At 44.3% G+C, this 19,269-nt stretch overlaps 1 protein-coding gene across 2 annotated transcripts in view; it reads right to left on the reverse strand.

Annotated features, from left to right (window-relative positions):
- tasp1 (taspase, threonine aspartase, 1) overlaps positions 1 to 18,946 on the reverse strand; it is an 84,290-nt gene extending 65,344 nt beyond the window's left edge. Inside the window, exons 1-6 of one of the 2 annotated variants that reach the window (XM_078405650.1) lie at positions 18,651 to 18,946; positions 15,769 to 15,836; positions 14,772 to 14,840; positions 11,797 to 11,917; positions 4,127 to 4,211; positions 2,181 to 2,260 (exon numbers count right to left, since the gene is read on the reverse strand). In XM_078405650.1, the coding sequence (XP_078261776.1) occupies positions 2,181 to 2,260; positions 4,127 to 4,211; positions 11,797 to 11,917; positions 14,772 to 14,840; positions 15,769 to 15,836; positions 18,651 to 18,864 (637 nt within the window). In that variant the 5' untranslated portion in view covers positions 18,865 to 18,946. The remainder of the gene's footprint in view (positions 1 to 2,180; positions 2,261 to 4,126; positions 4,212 to 11,796; positions 11,918 to 14,771; positions 14,841 to 15,768; positions 15,837 to 18,650) is intronic. The other variant, XM_078405652.1, reaches the window with a different exon arrangement.
- Positions 18,947 to 19,269: the final 323 nt, after the last annotated feature.

A 19,269-nucleotide genomic window follows, 5' to 3' on the forward strand; every position in this document is an offset into this window, starting at 1 on the left:
AGCCCCTTCGGCCCAACTTGCCCACACCGGCCAACATGTCCCAGCTACACTAATCCCACCTGCCTGCGCTTGGTCCATATCCCTCTAAGCCAGTCCTATCCATGTACCTGTCTAACTGCTTCTTAAATGTTGGGTTAGACCCAGCCTCAACTACCTCATCTGGCAGCTTGTTCCATACACCCACCACCCTTTGTGTGAAAAGGTTACCCCTCAGATTCCTATTAAATCTTTTCCCCTTCACTTTGAACCTATGTCCTCTGGTCCTCGATTCGCCTACTCTGGGCAAGAGACTGTGTGCATCTACCCGATCTGTTCCTCTCATGATTTTATACACCTCTCTATAAAGTCACCCCTCACACCCCTGCGCTCCATGGAATAGAGACCCAGCCGACTCAACCTCTCCCTGTAGCTCACACCCTCTAGTCCTGGCAACATCCTCGTAAATCTTCTCTGGACCCTTTCAAGCTTGACAATATCCTTCCTATAACATGGTGCCCAGAAATGAACACAATATTCTAAATGCGGTCTCACCAACGTCTTATACAATTGCAACCTGACCTCCCAAACTTTATACTCAATACTCTGACCGATGAAGGCCAATGTGTCAAAAGCCTTTTTGATCACATTAAATTCCATCAACCATTCCTCAGCCCACCTGGCCAATCGATCCAGATCCTGCTGCAGAAACAGGCCCGAAGATAGTCCCAGTGATATCCACCTTGAATGGGTTCATTACATTCCAGAGCAGTTGAGTCCCCATTTCCACACCATTTTTGGAGCCATGCACTAACTTGCTTTATCCTTCCATTCGTAGGCTCACCAGCATGTGGCATCGGGAATAATACAGAGAATTCTGTGAGGCTTTGCGTTTTAACCTGCTATCTTCTGAAACTTTAAAGAACGCACAAAGTGCTGGAGTAACACAGCGGGTCAGGCGACATCTCTGGATGGGCGACGTTCTGGGTCGAAACCTTTCTTCAGACTGATTGTAAAGGGAGAGAAGAAAGCTGGAAAAGGGGAGAGGCAGGACAAAGCGTGGCAGGCAATAGGTGAACATAGGTGAGGTTTTTCTTTGATAAGCAGATGGTTGGAACAGAGAACAGTAGGAAAGAAGAGGAATCAGAGAGGTGGGGGGGTGGGGAAGTGAGAGAGGGTCACACAGATCTCCCGTTAGGGAGAGGAGGAGAACTTCTTCAAAGTAGGCATAGGTTGAGCAGATTTTGCAGTGGAACCGTCAAAATTGAGTTTACCCTTTGTTTCCTCTAAACCATTTGCACCCGCATGGTTTGATACTTTTATCTGCGGGAAGGAACTGCAGATGCTGGTTTAAACCGAAGACAGACACAAAATGCTGGAGTAACTCAAGGGGACAGGCAACATCTCTGGAGAGAAGGAACATCATCCATTCCTTCTCTCCAGAAATACTGCCTGTCCCGGTGTGAGAGTTTTATCTATTCTCCTTCATCCCTCAGAATCTTCCTCTCTCTGTCCTAGTGATTTTTTAAACCTAGAATTGGGGAGGGAAATTGCAGCATGGGACCATGTTGACTGCTGCCAAAATAGCTGCCCATCTTACTGGCAAACGCCTCCTGAATTTTTTTCCAAAGCAATGAGCATTTTGGAAACATCAGCCATTTCTTCTCTCCAGAGATGCTGCCTGTCCTGCTGTGTTACTCCAGCTTCTTGTGGCCTATCTTCGGTTTAAACCAGCATTTGCAGTTCCTTCCTAAACATTTTGGAAAATTTGCTGTCAACTGCACCATGCAAAGACGAGAGCAAATATAAATGCAATTTTTTTCTTTCTTGACTGTGAAATATTTTATATTTCTGGAGAAACAGTTCTGGGCATCTGCTCCAGATTCAGTGACAGTTTCTTCCCAGCTGTTATCAGGCAACTGAATCATCCTACCGTAACCAGAGAGCAGTTCTGAACAACTATCTACCTCTTTGGTGTTTCTCGGACTATACTTGATCGGACTTTGCTGGCTTTACTTTGCACTAAACGTTATTACCCTTATTATATATCTATCCACTTTAAAAGGCTTGATTGTAATCATGTATTGTCTTTCTGCTGACTGGATAGCACGCAACAAAAGCTTTTCACTGTACCTCGATACACATGGCATAAAGTAAACTGTAACTGCAACTGCAGAAGAATGAAGAAGCTGAAAACGTCTTACTTGTTGTCATTATGTCAGGAGGACATGGCACAATTCCATGATCCACAGCCCATTTGTGAGCCCCTTCTCCAACTAAAAAACTAAAGCAAAAGAGAAATTCATTGATAGTTCAATAAAAACAGTAATAAATATCTCATATAAATAGCACACACACAGCACATAAAAGATATGAGATGATAGGAAAGATATCGCCCTTCCTCTTTGCAAGCATATAACAACCGATGTTCACTTCTACAGCACCAGAAAGATGTGAAGTGTCTCAAAATATTTTAAAGGGTACCTCAAAGTCGAAAAGGGTTCTAAAATTATTCTTAAATAGAAATACACGGGAGCAGGGACAACTTAAGGAAGGAGTTCCTGCAGACAGTAAATGCCAGAAACAGAGGAGTAATCTCATCTTGGGAGGGGGGGGAGGTAAAAATAGAGATTGATTTGGGATTAGGGAGTTTACACTGCCAAATTACAGAAATGGAACTTTAGCCCACCACATACTGTATATGCACCACCCAATGAGCCTCAGCAAAGTTATTCCTTCACGCAAAGTATACGTACATTAAGGATTCACAAAATATATATACATTTCTACATACATTTAGCTAGATTCAAGTATTTGACACCATAGCTCATTATTCACTCAATAGAAGTCTTACCATAAAAACAAGAATGCTGCACTACAAAAATAAAAATGTGTCAGCATGTCGTTCTCAGAAATCTCAGGCATTCCTTTACCATCTTTGACAAGGTATCAACAAAGTCATGAAACTTGGTTTTTGGTGGAATAAAGAAGTAGGTTTAACAACAGTGGGGAGAATGGGAAGAGATTTGGAAAGGCGGAAAGCTTCAGGATGGACATACTAAGAATTTGTAGTTTTCTGTGTAGATGCAATTACATTTGGCAACATCTGGTGTCATTGAAACATATTTTTAAGATGGGCTCGCTTTACACACACACAAAGAAACCATTAAAGCACTAAAAGGAAATTCTACACTCCACAACTTTGCGACATTGGTTGGGAATGAAAGTCCAAAAAAAATTAAGCTCTAGTGTTTTCATGTCCTGAGATGATTGCTTTCAAGGAATCTTTGCAAATACTTAAGTTCAATGTTGCGATTGGTAAATGTTGTAGACATAATAATTAGAAAATGTTACTACTATCTCCGCTTATATTTCTAAAATGTTAATGTTATTTCTTCAGCTTTTATTCTTTCTCTTATTAATTTAATTCCGTTATTAATTTAATTCTCTTATTAATTAGTTAATTCCCTTAATTAATTAAAGTTAATTAGCAGCAGGTTGCTAAAACGCTTCAATATTTGCATCTGCATTGTCCCTCTTGATTGATACCTCTCCTCATCTTTAAGTATATTTTTAGTGTTGCAAATAAGTGTGTACACTATAGCCACAAGATGCTTACACTCCAGATCTCGAGGGCAGAGATTTTTATAACATGCAGGGCTTGAAATATTATTGTTCAGGGAGAGAAATTCTTATTGGCATGAAGTGGACCCACACCATTTTCATCTGGACTGTGGTAGAAGGGATTTTCATTTGCACTTGTGCCAGGAACAATTTTGATGGCAAAATTAACTACCCTACAGTGCAATTTGATCAGGGTATTGCAAAGGAGTTTCACAGCTGTAAACTAAAACACCTCCACTATCTTACACTGTAGTTGGACCGGAATGGGTAGGATTAAAAGGTGTCTAAAGTTTTTGACTGGAAATACAATGTAGTTTCCGTAAACCTTTCTCACGAATACTGCAAAACTGGCAAGAGCGATTTCAAAAGAAATAGAGATAGAGTTTTACTGTACACTCGTGTAAAAGCATAAAACACATGAATCACTGTGCAAAATAATTTTATTCCACTCATAAAAACACATTATGTTTTCAAGAAGCAATCATGCCTTGAAAACCTAAGACACAATAATGGGTGAAAACATTACCAAGGAGGAATTCTGCCAGCAGAGAGTTTCCCCTTCTGTGCTTCACTTAATAGTTTATTTGCAACTAAGATTGGATTCTTGATCCCTAAAAGTAAAATTGGATATTTTTAATACACTTGACCTCTCAAAAATTTGAGACACATTATTCAGTAAAATACCTTAGCCAAAGACCATTTTTCACTCTGCTACATAAATACATCATTGTCTGTAAGGTCTTTGGAACAGACACTTATATAGTACCTTTTACGACTCTGGCAAATTCTAGTGGCGCTCTTTTCAACTTCCCTTAAAAATGTATCAATGGATTGAGAATTAACTTAAGATTCCACTAATTCTGTTACTTAAAGAAGATTGGCTGATCGAAGTATTTTCAAAAGAAATCTTTGGATTAATTCTCACTTTGTTCCTGCGGATATTTTAAAGCTTTAAAGCAGTTCCCCCCCCCCCCCCCCCCTCATGTTGTAAATAGAAATTGAGAATGCACAAAATTACATTAAGCAGCATGGACCTGTATATAGAAGAGAGCCACAATATGCTAGAGTAACTCAGCGGGACATGCAGCATCTACTGCAGATACTCTGGAGCCTGACCCGCGGAGTTACTCCAGCATTTTGTGTCTATCTTCGGTGTAAACCAGCATCTGCAGTTCCATCCTACACATTGGACCTGCATATAGATCTAACATAATGCACTACATGGAATGTGATTGGGCTGAGATTAAATTCTTTCAAAAACACCCATTTAAAATGGTCATCCACACTGTTAATTTGGTTTAGAGATACAGCGAGGAAGCAGACCCTTCTGCCCACCGAATCCGTATCGACCAGCGATCCCCGCACATTAACACCATCCTACACACACTAGGGACAATTTTACATTTAAAACAAGCCAATTACCTACAAACCTGTACGTCTTTGGAGTGTGGGAGGAAACCGAAGATCTCGGAGAAAACTCACGCAGGTCACAGGGAGAACGTACAAACTCCGTACAGACAAGCGTCCGTAGTCAAGTCAAGTCAATTTTATTTGTATAGCACATTTAAAAACAACCCACGTTGACCAAAGTGATGTACATCGGTTCAGGTACTAAGAACGAACATACAATGGCACACAAACATAACAGCACGTACATAAACAGTTCACAGCGGCCCCTTAGAGGGCCTCAAACACTAGGGAGTAGAAATAGGTTTTGAGCCTGGATTTAAAGGAGTCGATGGAGAGGAATGCTGTTCCAGTCTAGGAGCTGCAACCGCAAAAGCGCGGTCATCCCTGAGTTTAAGCCTATACTGCGGGATAGTCAGTAGCTCCAAGTCGGCCGACCTGAGGGACCTGGAGATAGAGTGGCGGGTTAGAAGATTTTTGATATATGGGGGGGGGGGGTGTAAGCCCGTTTAGGGCTTTGTATGTGAATAGGAGCTTGAAGTTGATTCTGTACTGTACTGGGAGCCAGTGAAGAGAGGCCAGAATCGGGGTGATGTGGACCCTTTTACGGGTACCCGTCAGGAGTCTCGCTGCGGCGTTTTGGACCAATTACAGGCGGTACAGGATCAAACCCGGGTCTCTGGCACTGTAAGGTAGCAACTCTACCGTTGCACCACCTTGCCGTCCTTCCATCCCCTTAACCTCTGGTAATGGAGCTCCTTCCATTTTTGCCTTTCCTTTAATGTTCCACCTCAAACCATACTTCCTTGACCAGGCTTTTGATAATCAAAGCTAATATTTTCTCGTGTGGCCGAGCATTATATTTTTCTCCTTTGAATAGTGAACCACTTAGGGATCCTTTTGCAACATTAGAAGCATAATGGAGATTGTTAATGACAGCAGCTTTACTTGGCAAGCCATATGAACATTGCCTTTTTGAACTTGTCAATCTCAAGGCGAAGTTGTCAGGCAGCTTTCAGACTAATATCCGTACATAGACACAAAATGCTCGAGTAACTTAGCGGGATAGGCAGCATGGGCCAAAGGGCCTGTTTCCGCCTTGTATATCTAAACTAAACTGGGACAAGATGAGGGAGGGTTTTTGAGGATGAGAATGAGCTAGGACTGCAAGCAGGGTAAATGGGGAATGAGATGGGATACGTGTTAGAAGTTTTTAATTTATTCAGTTTACAGAGACTAAGATGAAGGCATTGTAACTATTGAAAATCAGAACAATCTGGTTGGCTGTTTCACTAGCAGGGATGAATCTGCAGTTTTTCCCTACAAATCAGATCATAACATTGAAATGGAAATGTTGTAGTGATAGAAGTTTTTTTTTTTAAGGCAAAGAATTGACAACGTGAAATAATAGTCTGAAGACGGATCTTGACCCGAAACGCACCTACCCATTATTCTCCAGGATGCTGTTTGAATTGCTGAGCTACTCTAACACTTAATGATTTTTGCTTGAATGTTTAGTTTAGAAATACAGCACGGAAACAGGCCCTTCAGTCCACCGAGTCCGCACCGACCAGCAATCTCTGCACATTAACACTATCCTACACACACTAGGGACAATTTACTTCTGCCAAGCCAATTAACCTACATACCTGTAAGTCTCTGGAGTGTGGAAGGAAACCGAAGATCGCGGAGAAAACCCATGAGGTCACAGGGGGAACATGCAAACTCCGTACAGACAGCACCCGTAGTCAGAGTCGAACCCGGGCCCCCGGCGCTACAATGGCTGTAAGGCAGCAACTCTACCGCTGCGCCACCATGGCCGCCCATAAACATGGAGTTTATTTATTTGTTAGGTCATTTATTAATTGAGGAACATTTCCTCTCAAATGAAATAATGAGCATTTGGATTCTGTCAGCTCCTCTGCTTTGTACAGGATTTAATCATAGGACATGTCCTTTAATTAAAAGTAGCAAAACTGGAAAAAAATACGGCATCGACATTTATTAATTGGGCAATAAACCAGCAGCTTGACAATACAGTAAACAATGGCAGTCAGAAAGATTGAAAGATGTTGTGTTCAAATGGGAAAGTTGGGTTACAAGAAAATAATGTAATACATTGTTTGGAAGCAGTTTGAAATGGTCAGCGGAATGGTCAAAATATTATTACATTTAAATTATCTAATGATATTAGTGCATTAGTCCAAGGATTTAATGGCATAGATAACGAATGATTTTAGATCCAGCAATGTTCAAATTCAACCATTTTATGAAGTTAAAATGTGATTCTTTCTTGATTAGTACAGGTGTCAGAGGTTATGGGGAGAAGGCAGGAGAATGGGGTTTGGAAGGAGAGATATATTAGCCGTGATTGAATGGCGGAGTAGACTTGATGGGCCAAATGGCTTAATTCTACAGCTATTACTTATGACCGTATAAGCTTCTTTACTCCTTAGACATTATAAAATGAGGTTTAAAATAGAGTCTTGATCAGTTGCGCAATGCTCTAAAAATATCAAATGTAAATTATTTTTCCTGGTTACCCAGCCTAACAAAAACAAATACAAAAACACATGGTTACCAGCTGTGATGAACTATTTTCCTAACATTGACAAATATGATCAGCATGATTAAACCATGACTTTGCCATCTGATATGTGGTCAACTTCACTTGTGGTAAAACAACACATTAGACCGTTGGCAGCTACAAACTCTGGATTTGTACAAATACAAAGAGGATCTGAGTCGGTTCCATCCAAACAAGTTGAATGTTATTTTTGTTGTGTGCTATTTTAAGAAGTTAGTCAGAATGATTGGAAAGTTCAAATGCCAACTAGCTTTCTTTGAAATGTAAATGAATACCACATTCTGGAAATGAAGAAAACGAAAGATTGTTTCTTTTTTCGGCTGAAATTAAACTGTCAGTCAGAAAGTCATAGAGTGGAAACAGGCCCTTCGGCACCAACTTGCCCACACCGACCAACATGTCCCATCTACACTAGTCCCGCCTGCCTGCGTTTGGCCCAAATATCTCTCTAAACCTGTCCTATCCATTCACTTGTCTAATTGTTTCTTAAACGTTGCGATAGTACATTCCTCAACCACTTCCTCTGCCAGCTCGTTCCATGCACCCACCACCCTTTGTGTGAAAAAGATACCTCTCAGATTCCTATTAAATCTTTTCCCCTTCACCTTAAACCTATGGTTCCTTTGGTTCTTGATCCCCCTACTCTGGGCAAGAGACTATGTATGTCTATTCCTCTCATGATTTTATGCACCTCAATAAAATCACCACATTCTCCTGTGCTCCAAGGAATAGAGACCCAGCCTGCTCAACCTCTCCCTATAGCTCAGACCCTCTAGTCCTGGCAACATCCCTGTGAATGTTTTCTGTACCCTTTCCAACTGGGCAACATCTTTCCTATAACCCGGTGCCCAGAACTGAACACAATACTCTAAATGCAGCCTCACCAACGTCTTATAAAAACTGCAACATGACCTCCCAACTTCCGTACTGTCCTGTTGTTGAAAATTCTCCGGATACATTTTCTCAAGTTTTTGTGAGGCTGTTGTCACTGCATTTTCTCTAAAGGTTGCCAGACAAAATTTTCTCAAGGAAGTGTAGACAAGTTAGCTTCATTGATTCAAAACACATATTAACGATGAAAAGTCCAATTGACAGCAATAGCTTCACCACAATTTTTTCCATAAACTCCCCTAAAATGCAATACAACTTGCCCATTATCCTGCCATGAACAATTTTTTACTTACATGGTACGATACTCAAATAAAATGAAGTAATATTCATAGAAATCAGAGAAGACTACATTTATTTATCTTTTAATTCAATTTTCTGTTGTTTCTTAGAAGAATTAATTTTAAAATATACTTTGCATGTGAAATTTAGTTCATCTGTGAATGTTCATAATGACAGTCAATTTAAGATTTCAATGGAGGCAGACTGAAAACTACAATGGTTGATGGACTAACCTCTTCTGCAACAACTATGCTGCTGAGGTGGCAATATTAACACTGAACTACTTCAATCTATAGTCAGTACACCAACTAATCTTGCCATCATCTGTCATTTGATATTATTACCATATAGATACATTTAAAATGATCATCGTGTACATCACAGATGAATGTGGAGGCCGTCAATAGATATTTTTAAGGCGGAGATTGCCTGATTTTTGATTAGTACAGTTGTCAGGGGTTACGGGGCGAAGGCAGGAGAATTGGGTTGAGAAGGAAAGATGGATCAGCGTTGATTGAATGGCGGAGTAGACTTGATAGGCCGAATGGCATTCTTCTCCTAGAACTTATAACAAATGGAGTAAGCAAAAGCTAGAAAGTTCCCTGAAGACCTCAGGCCAAATATATCTAAGTGATCTTCCCTTTGGTTCCACACTGCCCAACAATCCTGGTCATGGTAATGAAAGAACCAATAATGAAGATTAAATATCCCCATGAAATTTAACAAGTAGACATCCATTGTCTGATGCCCAAATCTCCATTTGCACAGAATCTTCAGCATGTTACGTATTTCAACCTGCTTCATTGAGGCATGGTTGAATATAAATGTGGAGATGGAGAACGGAAACCTAAAACCTAGTAAAATAGATAAACGGATTATCAGAAAACGGAACCATTCTATATACAACAAGAGAGCGGTCCTGAGCTACTATCTACCTCTTTAGAGAACCTCGGACTATCTTTAATTGGACTTTACCTTGCACTAAACACTTTATCATCCTCTTTATCATGTACCTCTACACTGTGGACAGCTCGATTTTAATCAAGTATTGTCTTTCCGCTGTCCAGTCAACATGCAACAATAGCTTTGCACTGTACCTCTGTACACGAGACAATAAACTGAACTAATCTTCAAGGAAATTCTTGAAGAGACAGTGCAAGTTGGTGTGGAAGAGGGTTTAGAAAAGGACATTCGAGGTGTAAAATAAGAAAATAACTGCAGATGCTGGTACAAATCGAAGATATTTATTCACAAAATGCTGGAGTAACTCAGCAGGTCAGGCAGCATCTCAGGAGAGAAGGAATGGGTGACGTTTCGGGTCAAAGAAGGGTCTCGACCCGAAACATCACCCATTCCTTCTCTCCTGAGATGCTGCCTGACCTGCTGAGTTACTCCAGCATTTTGTGAATAAATACCTTCGAGATGTAAAAACTCCTTTACTTGAAATGGCAATGTTTGTGTTTTTCTCTTTCCACAAATGGAAAGCAAAGTGGCGCTGGAACAAGGCAATTCTTTGCGTGCTGGTCCCAGAAGAGGATCTGCTATTATACCTGTATGATATCTGTACATCGTGGACGGCTTGATTGTAATCATGTTTTGTCTTTGTCTGAATAGCACACAACTTTTCACTGCAGCTCGTACACGTGACAATAATAAACTGATAATAATAAACCTGACAATAATAAATGCTGCCAGACCAACTGAGCATTGCCAATATTTTTCTGTTTTTGTTTCAGATTTCCAGCATGTGACATTTTACATTTTTATTAGAAGGATACTGGGGATGAGCATGCAGAGAAATCGGAGAAGATTAGTTCAGTTATGCTTACAGCACGGATCAGGAGGATATTTGGTAGAAGTGTTCAAAACCACAAATAGTTTTGATAAAACAAGGAGAAAGTATTTCCAGCCTTAGGATGGCCAAGAGAGCAGAGGGAAAAAGCTAAGATGGTACAGAAAGGAACCAGAGGCAACATGAGTTATGTTGCAGACAGATGCAAAATGTTGGAGTAACTCAGCGGGTCAGGCAGCATCTCTGGAGAAAAGGCTTTTTCCCTCTGCTCTCTTGGCCATCCTCAGGCTGGAAATACTTTCTCCTTGTTTTATCAAAACTATTTGTGGTTTTGAACACTTCTACCAAATATCCTCGTGACTCGTGCTGTAAACATAACTGAACAAAAGTCTGAGGAAAGGTTCCGACCCCAAACGTCACCTACTCCTTTTCTGCTGAGATGCTGCCTGACCCGCTGAGTTACTCCAGCATTTTGTGTCTATCTTTGGTGTAAACCGGTATCTGCAGTACCCTCTTACACACACACGAGTTAAGTTGCTTTGTGATCAGATTGTACAGACTGAATTGGTTGTGAAAGCAGGACTGCATTAATAGTTGAAAGGAAAACATTTATTTAGCTGTGAAAGAGCAGGTGAGTGGCACCAATTGTACAACTTTACCAAGCTGATGGTACAAGTATGGTAGGCCAAATAGCTTCCTTTCATCTTGTATTGATTGATTAAAAGATAGAACGTTAAAAACAGGCCCTTCGGCCCACCGAGACCCCGTCGACCACCGATCATCCGTTCACACGACTTCTATGTTATCCTACTCTCTCATCCACTCCCTGCACACAAGGGGCAATTTATAATCGGCAATTAACCTTTGGGATGTGGGTGGGAACTGGAGTGCCCATGGGGACAGAAGAAGAATGCACAAACTCCACACAGACAAGCACCTGAGGTCAGGATCAAACCCGGGTCTCTGGTGCTCTGAGGAGATAGCTCTACTAGCTGCACATCTGTGCCATCTAAACATGCAGGTATTCTATTATTCTATGAAATTTAAAATACCGAATCTTAAAAAACATATTTTAAAAATATCTGAATGTTAATGACAGAATTAAATGTGGTTAAAAATCACCCTCTTCCAGCATTCAAAGGAACTATGAATTTCTGTGATAGAAATGGCATCACTTTTAGTTGCATCACCTTCACTTTTGATCTCTGTAGTTAATTTTTCAAAGTAAAAATGTACGTACCCCTGAGTGCTCCAACAGCTCCAAAATTCAAGGACTTTCCATCCATTGTACTGGCATCACATTCTATGTCCCCTGAGAGATTGAGATTGGAACCCATTCCTGCATTGGTGAAAGGAGAGTCCTAGAAATGGAAAGCCGGTGGTAATTACACAAATCAATGAGGAACTAAACTTATCTTTTTTTAAATTCTTCGCGTCGGTCGGCGGGACCAGGGAACTCGCCCGAAAACTCAGTCAGCGGGACCTCACCCCACGGGACTAGTGGGGAGTTGGAGATCTCGGGCATGAGGAGCAAGGACCATAGGCCGGCGAACCAGAGTAATGCCTCCAGCGCCTTCAGGTAGGACCCAAAGACGGCTGGGCAAGGAGAGAGACTTTGGTTCGCGGGAACTGCTCCAGTACATTGAGCGCGTGGGCCGACCGGACTTTGAACGTTGAGTAATGGCGCTAAAATGGCGGTGCCCGTATGTGTAATATACTGCAGGCAAAATGAATTAAACTGTGCGCAATAAAGCACTATTGACGATTGAGGTTTATAGAAGCTAAATTCATTCGATCTGAAATAATATTTCAGGAGAGTAACATATAGTTTATTCTTCCCAAACTATTATTCCTGACATTCTTCATACATGAAAAGAAGCAGAAATAGGTTATCAATAAGCCTGCTCTGCCATTCAAAAAAATGATTCATGTTCTGACATTTGACGCCACTTTCCTGCCCATTCACCATATTCTCTATTTTTGTCTCATAATCCTTGATTTCCCAAGTCCAAGTTAGTTAGTTTTGTTTATTGTCACATGTATCGAGGTACAGTGAAAAGCCTTTGGTTGTGTGATATCTTGTCGATAGAGGAAAGACGATACATGATTACAATCGAGTCGTCCACAGTGTACAGATACAGGATAAACGGAATAATGTTTAAAGCAAGATAAAGTCCAGTAAAATCCGATTAAAGATAGACTGAGGATCTCCAAAGGGGTACATGATAGCTCAGGACCGGTCTCTAGTTGATGACATCAAAATTAGTGGTACAGTGGACATGTGAAGAAGATTGTCTAAGACTGCAACACATAGATCAAAAGGGAAAGTGGACAACGGGATGTCAGACATAATTTTACGGATTAATTGTGAAGTTAAATCAAGGCAGGACACCCACGGTGAATGGCAGCCCCTGGGGAGTGTTATGAAACAGATACACCTAGGTGTTCAACAACATAGTCCACTGAAGATGGGAACATGATGGTGAGGAAGGCTTACGTTTAGCTTGCTTTCGTCAATCAAACTATAAGCGTTGAAATGTTCTGTTAAATTATACAAAATGTTAGTTAGGCCACATTTGGAGTATTATGTGCAGTTCTGGTCATGCCAGAAGTATTATGGAGCTTGGAGTATTATGTGCAGTTCTGGTCGCCACACTGCAGGAAGGACATGAAAGAGCTATATAAATTTATGAGAAACCTAGACAGGGTGGATAGCCAGTATCTCTTTCCCACGGTATTGGTGTATAATACTAAAGGGCAGAAGGTTAAGATGAGAGGGAAGCAGTTTAAAGGGGATCTGAGGGGTAAATTGCTCATCTCTGTCATCCTGTTGTCCATTTCCCAGTTGATAGGTGGCTCAGCGGTAGAGCTACTGCCTTACAGCACCAGGGACCCGGGTTCGATCCTGACTACAGGTGCTGTCTGAATGGAGTTTGTACGTTCTCCCCGTGACCTGCATCGGTTTTCTCCGGGATCTCCAATCTCCTTCCACACTCCAAAGATCTACAGGTTTGTAAGTTAATTGGCTCGGTATAATTGTAAATTGTCCCTAGTGTGTGTAGGATAGTATTAGTGTGCAGGGATTGCTAGTCGGTGTGGACCCGGTGGGCCGAAGGGCCCGAGCGCGCACTCTGTATCTCTAAACTAAACTAATCTGGAATAAGCTCACGGAGGTGGTGGTGGTGGAGACATGAAACAGTGACATTTAAAAAGTATCTGGGCAGGTAAATGAGCAGGGCTTGGAGGGATGTGGAATTAATGCAGGACCAGTGAGATAAATATAGACATAGACTTATTGGTCTGATAAAGACACTGTGGTCTGAAGGGGCCTGTTTCTATGCCATACAACCCTATGACGATGGACCTATTTTTTATGTTTCTATGTTAATCAGAGCAATCACTATATTTTATTATTTGTTGGAAAAGGACGACAAAGGCTGAAGAATTTAATAACTCAATTCTATTGAGGCAAGGCTAAACAGAAACAGATTGTCCAAAACAAAACAAAAGTGGGATGAAGTCATTTTCACATACTTCATTCTGCCAACTCCCTCAAACTAACTACATAGGACCAGGTATCTGCAATACCTGTTAACCAATAACAGATTCAGTATCTGAGCTTTCCAAATGGCCATGTGATCCAATGTAAGTCAACAAATTGAATTCTAAATTTGCTTGATAACAGGAGACAGAGAATTTTCCCCTGTTTCCAATAGGGAGAGGGTTACTTCGTGATAGGAAGCCCAAGACAGCATAGTGGGGCAGCAGTCGAGAGGTAGAGTAGTGGAGTATTAGGCAAGGAGGTATAGTTAGTAAGCTTGCAGATGACACACATATGGTGGTGTTATTGACAGTGGGGAGGACAGTCTTAGACTACAGAATGATACTGTTCAGCAGGTAAATGAGATAGGGTAGTGGCAGGCAGAATTTAATCTCAGTAAGTGCGAGGTGAAGGATTTTGAGAGGGTCATACAAATAGCCACCAGAGAAATTTCCTTTCATATTAAAAAAAACACTAATGGAACAATGGCTCCTTTCTTCCATATTTTTAATCCTTTTGATTATTTAACTGACGAGCCATCCTAAAAGGGCCAGATATAAAAAGTTTAAAAGCGGAAGTTTGGGTTCTGATCAATCTCCTCTCCTGTTCAAGAGAAGAATATTGAAAAGCTAAACATATCAACTATGAAATAAGTTTCCTGCTCATTTCCTCACCTCTAGTTCAATAAGGGCTGCAGCCACCACATCCACGGCGAGAGCACCAGTTTGCAGTTTCTCTATCGCCTGAAACACAAAGGTTTCCACTTTTAAAAATATTCACTTTAGTTTAGTTTATTGTCACGTGTACCGAGGTACAGTGAAAAGCTGTCCATTTCATTTCAATGTTATAGCTAGGTTTTCAGCATTTTGCAAAAATGTTTCATTTATGCCACGCTATAACAGGACTGGAGGGTCTGTTGCCAGGACTAGAGGGTCTGAGTAATAGGAAGTGGTTGAGTAGGCTGGGACTCTATTCCTCGGAGCGCAGGCGGATGAGGGGTTATCTTATAGAAGTATATATAATCATTAGAGGAATAGATCGAGTAGATGCACAGAGTCTCTTGCCCAATGCAGGGGTATTAAGGACCAGAGGACATAGGTTTAAGGTGAAGGAGAAAAGATTTAATAGGAATCTGAGGGGTAACCTTTTCACACAAAGGGTGGTGGGTGTATGGAACAAGCTGCCAGAAGAGGTAGTTGAGGCTGGGACTATCCCAACGTTTAAGACAGTGACATGGATGGGACAGGTTTGGAGGGATATGAACCAAACGCAGGCAGGTGGGGCCAACATGTCCCATGTCACCACCCCGCGTCCCACGGGACATGTTGGCCGGTGTGGGCAAGTTGGGCCGAAGGGCCTGTTTCCACACTGTATCACTCTATGACAGTAAAAAAGATCGAAAAAGGGCAAAAAAAGATCGACCAGTTAAAACTGCCATAGACGGATGTGAAGGTCAAGTCAATGGAAATATATAAGGCAGAGACAGATAGATTCTTGATTAGTATGGGTGTCAGGGGTTATGGGGAGAAGGCAGGAGAATGGGGTTAGGAAGGAGTGATAAATCAGTCGTGATTGATTGGCGGAGTAGACGTGATGGGCTGAATGGCCTAATTCTGCACCTATCGCTTATGAACTTGCAATTATAAACCCACAAATAGCAAATAGTTCTACCTTTTGGCAAGCCTTCTTGCAAACTTGTTTATACTCCTTGGCTTTCGATTCAGAATGATAACCTGCTCCTGAAATAATCAAATTTTAACCAATTAATTAATACCTAAACAAATTATATTAATCAGTGTGCACAAGAGAATCAAAATAATTTTGGTGAGAGACATCCTGCATTGATACATTGAAGGTAAGCACAAAATGCTGAAGTAACTCAGCGCATCTCGGGAGAGATGGAATGGGTGACATTTCGGGTCGAGACCCTTCTTCAGACGGATGTCAGGGGAGGGGGCGGGACAAATGGCAGATGCAGCATAATGTGGATAAATGTGAGGTTATCCACTTTGGTGGCAAGAACAGGAAAGCAGACTATTACCTGAATGGTGGCCGATTAGGAGAAGGGAAGATGCAACGAGACCTGGGTGTTGTGGTACACCAGTCATTGAAAGTAGGTGCAGCAGGCAGTGAAGAAAGTGAATGGTATGTTGGCATTCATAGCGAGAGGATTTGAGTATAGGAGCAGGGAGGTTCTGCTGCAGTTGTACAGGGCATTGGTGAGACCACACCTGGAGTATTGCGTACAGTTTTGGTCTCCTAATCTGAGGAAAGACATTCTTGCCATAGAGGGAGTACAGAGAAGGTTCACCAGATTGATTCCTGGGATGGCAGGACTTTTATATGAAGAAAGACTGGATACACTCGGCTTGTACTCGCTGGAATTTAGAAGATTGAGGGGGGATCTTATAGAAACTTACAAAATTCTTAAGGGGTTGAACAGGCTAGATGCAGGAAGATTGTTCCCGATGTTGGGGAAGTCCAGAACAAGGGGTCAGTTTAAGGATAAGGGGGAAGTCTTTTAGGACCGAGATGAGAAAGTTTTTTTTCACACAGAGAGTGGTGAATCTGTGGAATTCTCTGCCACAGAAGGTAGTTGAGGCCAGTTCATTGGCTATATTTAAGAGGGAGTTAGATGTGGCCCTTGTGGCTAAAGGGATCAGGGGGTACGGAGAGAAGGCAGGTACAGGATACTGAGTTGGATGATCAGCCATGATCATATTGAATGGAGGTGCAGGCTCGAAGGGCCGAATGGCCTCCTCCTGCACCTATTGTCTATGTTTCTATGACAAAGATCGAATGTAGTCAGAGACAGTAAGTCTAGTGGAAGAACTGGGAAGGGGGAGGGGATAGAGAGGGAAAGCAGTTAGAGAAGTCAGTGTTCATACCGCTGGGGTGTAAACTACCCAAGTGAAATATGAGGTGCTGTTCCTCCAATTTGCGCTGGGCCTCACTCTGACAATGGAGGAGGCCCAGGACAGAAAGGTCAGATTGGGAATAGGAGGGGGAGTTAAAGTGCTGAGCCACCGGGAGATCAGGTAGGTTAAGACGGACTGAGCGGAGGTGTTCAGCGAAACGATCGCCAAGCCTGCGCTTGGTCTCGTATCAAGTATCATTGTATCAAGTTTGACATCTATGAGTTTAAAATATGCCAAACAAACACAAGACATAAAATTCTCTATTATTGTGTGAGGTGGCTCAAGCAGAAATCCCAGGTATGTCATCATCAGCTCCCCAGTAGTAGTCTGGTAACTTTTCAATTAGGGTTTGGGGTTGTCAAAGAATCAAACTGCATACCCGCCATGAAATAGGAGCTAGTGCAGAGATCGCAGATTAAGAATTGGAAGTAACAAAGTGCTGGAGAAACTCAGCGGGTCAGTCACCATCTCTGGAGAACATGGACAGGTGACGTTTCAGGTTGGGACCCTTCTTCAGACCTAAAAAGTCACCTTATCCATGTTCTCCAGAGATGCTGCCTGACTCGCCTTCTCCTCATAACCTCAGACAGCTTTATCTTCAGCGTGTCCTCCCTGTAACTGTGAGCAATGGCAGGGGGGGGGGGGGGGGAGGGAGAGGGAAGGGCGAGGGGGGGAGTGGGAAAGGGGCGGAGAGAGAGGGGGGGGGAGAGAGAGAGAGAGAGGGGGGAGGGAGGGGAGGAAGGGGGGAGGAAGGGGGGAGGAAGGGGGGAGGAAGGGGAGAGGAAGGGGAAGGAAGGAAGGGGAGGGAGGAAGGGGAAGGAGGGGGGGGAGGGGGGAGGAAGGAGGGGGGGGAGGGGGGAGGAAGGTGGGGGGGAGGGGGGAGGAAGGTGGGGGGAAGGAAGGAGGGGGGGAGGAAGGGGGGGGGAGGAAGGAGGGGGGGGGAAGGAGGGGGGGAAGGAGGGGGGGAGGGGGGAGGAAGGAGGGGGGGAGGGGGGAGGAAGGAGGGGGGGAGGGGGGAGGAAGGAGGGGGGGAGGGGGGAGGAAGGAGGGGGGGAGGGGGGAGGAAGGAGGGGGGGAGGGGGGAGGAAGGAGGGGGGGAGGGGGGAGGAAGGAGGGGGGGGAAGGGGAGGGGGGAGGAAGGGGAGGAAGGGGAGGGAGAGGAAGGGGAGGGGGGAGGGAGGGGGAGGAAGGGGAGGGGGAGGAAGGAAGGGGAGAGGAAGGGAGGGAGGAAGGGAGGAGGAGGGGGGGAGAGGAGGGGGGAGGAAGGGGGGAAGGAGGGGGAGAGGAAGGGAGGGAGGAAGGGAGGAGGAGGGGGAGGAGAGGGGGAGGAGAGGGGGGAGGGGGGGAGAGGGGGGAGGGGGGGAGAGGGGGGCGGGGGGGAGAGGGGGGAGGGGGGGGGGAGAGGAGGGGGAAGGGGGAGGGGGAAGGGGAGGGGGAAGGGGGAGGGGGAGACTTCCTCCCTCCTACCTAGAGAGAGGGAGGAGGGAGATTGAATTTGAGGGAGCGAGAGGAGGGGTGGAGAGAGGGGAGGTTGACCTTTCGGCGGCGGAAGGAGGCCGATGGCGGTGAGTGAGGAGGGGAGGGGAGGGGATGAGGAGAAGGACATCAAGCCCGGGCTGTCTGCCTTTGGGTCACCTGCGTGCACCAGCACGAAGCCCACGTTCCTGCCGTCCGCGCCGCCATCTCTCTCGCTCCTCCTCATCGCCATCGCCGCCGCCGCCGCCGGCCCCGTCTTCTCCCCGCCCTCAGCGGCGGCCCCGGCAGCAGCGGTGGTGGCGGTGGCGGTGGCGGCAGCGGGCGGCGAGGAGGCCGCTGCTGGTGCCGGGCGCCCGCTCTCCACAGCCTCCATGGTCACACACGGGCGCCATGGCCGCCGCCGCCGCCGCCTTCCATCGGTCGCCCGCGCGCGCGCGCTCGGTCAAGGTGGCGGCGCGAGCGGGGGGGGGGGGGAGGGGGAGGAGCGGGGGGGGGGGGGGGAGTGGAGGACCGGATGAGTGGTGGTGAAGGGGGAGTGGAGTACCGGACGAGTGGTGGTGAAGGGGGAGTGGAGTACTGGACGAGTGGTGGTGAAGGGGGAGTGGAGTACCGGATGAGTGGTGGTGAAGGGGGAGTGGAGTACCGGACGAGTGGTGGTGAAGGGGGAGTGGAGTACCGGACGAGTGGTGGTGAAGGGGGAGTGGAGTACTGGACGAGTGGTGGTGAAGGGGGAGTGGAGTACCGGACGAGTGGTGGTGAAGGGGGAGTGGAGTACCGG

This window comes from Rhinoraja longicauda, chromosome 9 (assembly GCF_053455715.1).
Source record: "Rhinoraja longicauda isolate Sanriku21f chromosome 9, sRhiLon1.1, whole genome shotgun sequence".
NCBI lineage: Eukaryota > Metazoa > Chordata > Chondrichthyes > Rajiformes > Arhynchobatidae > Rhinoraja > Rhinoraja longicauda.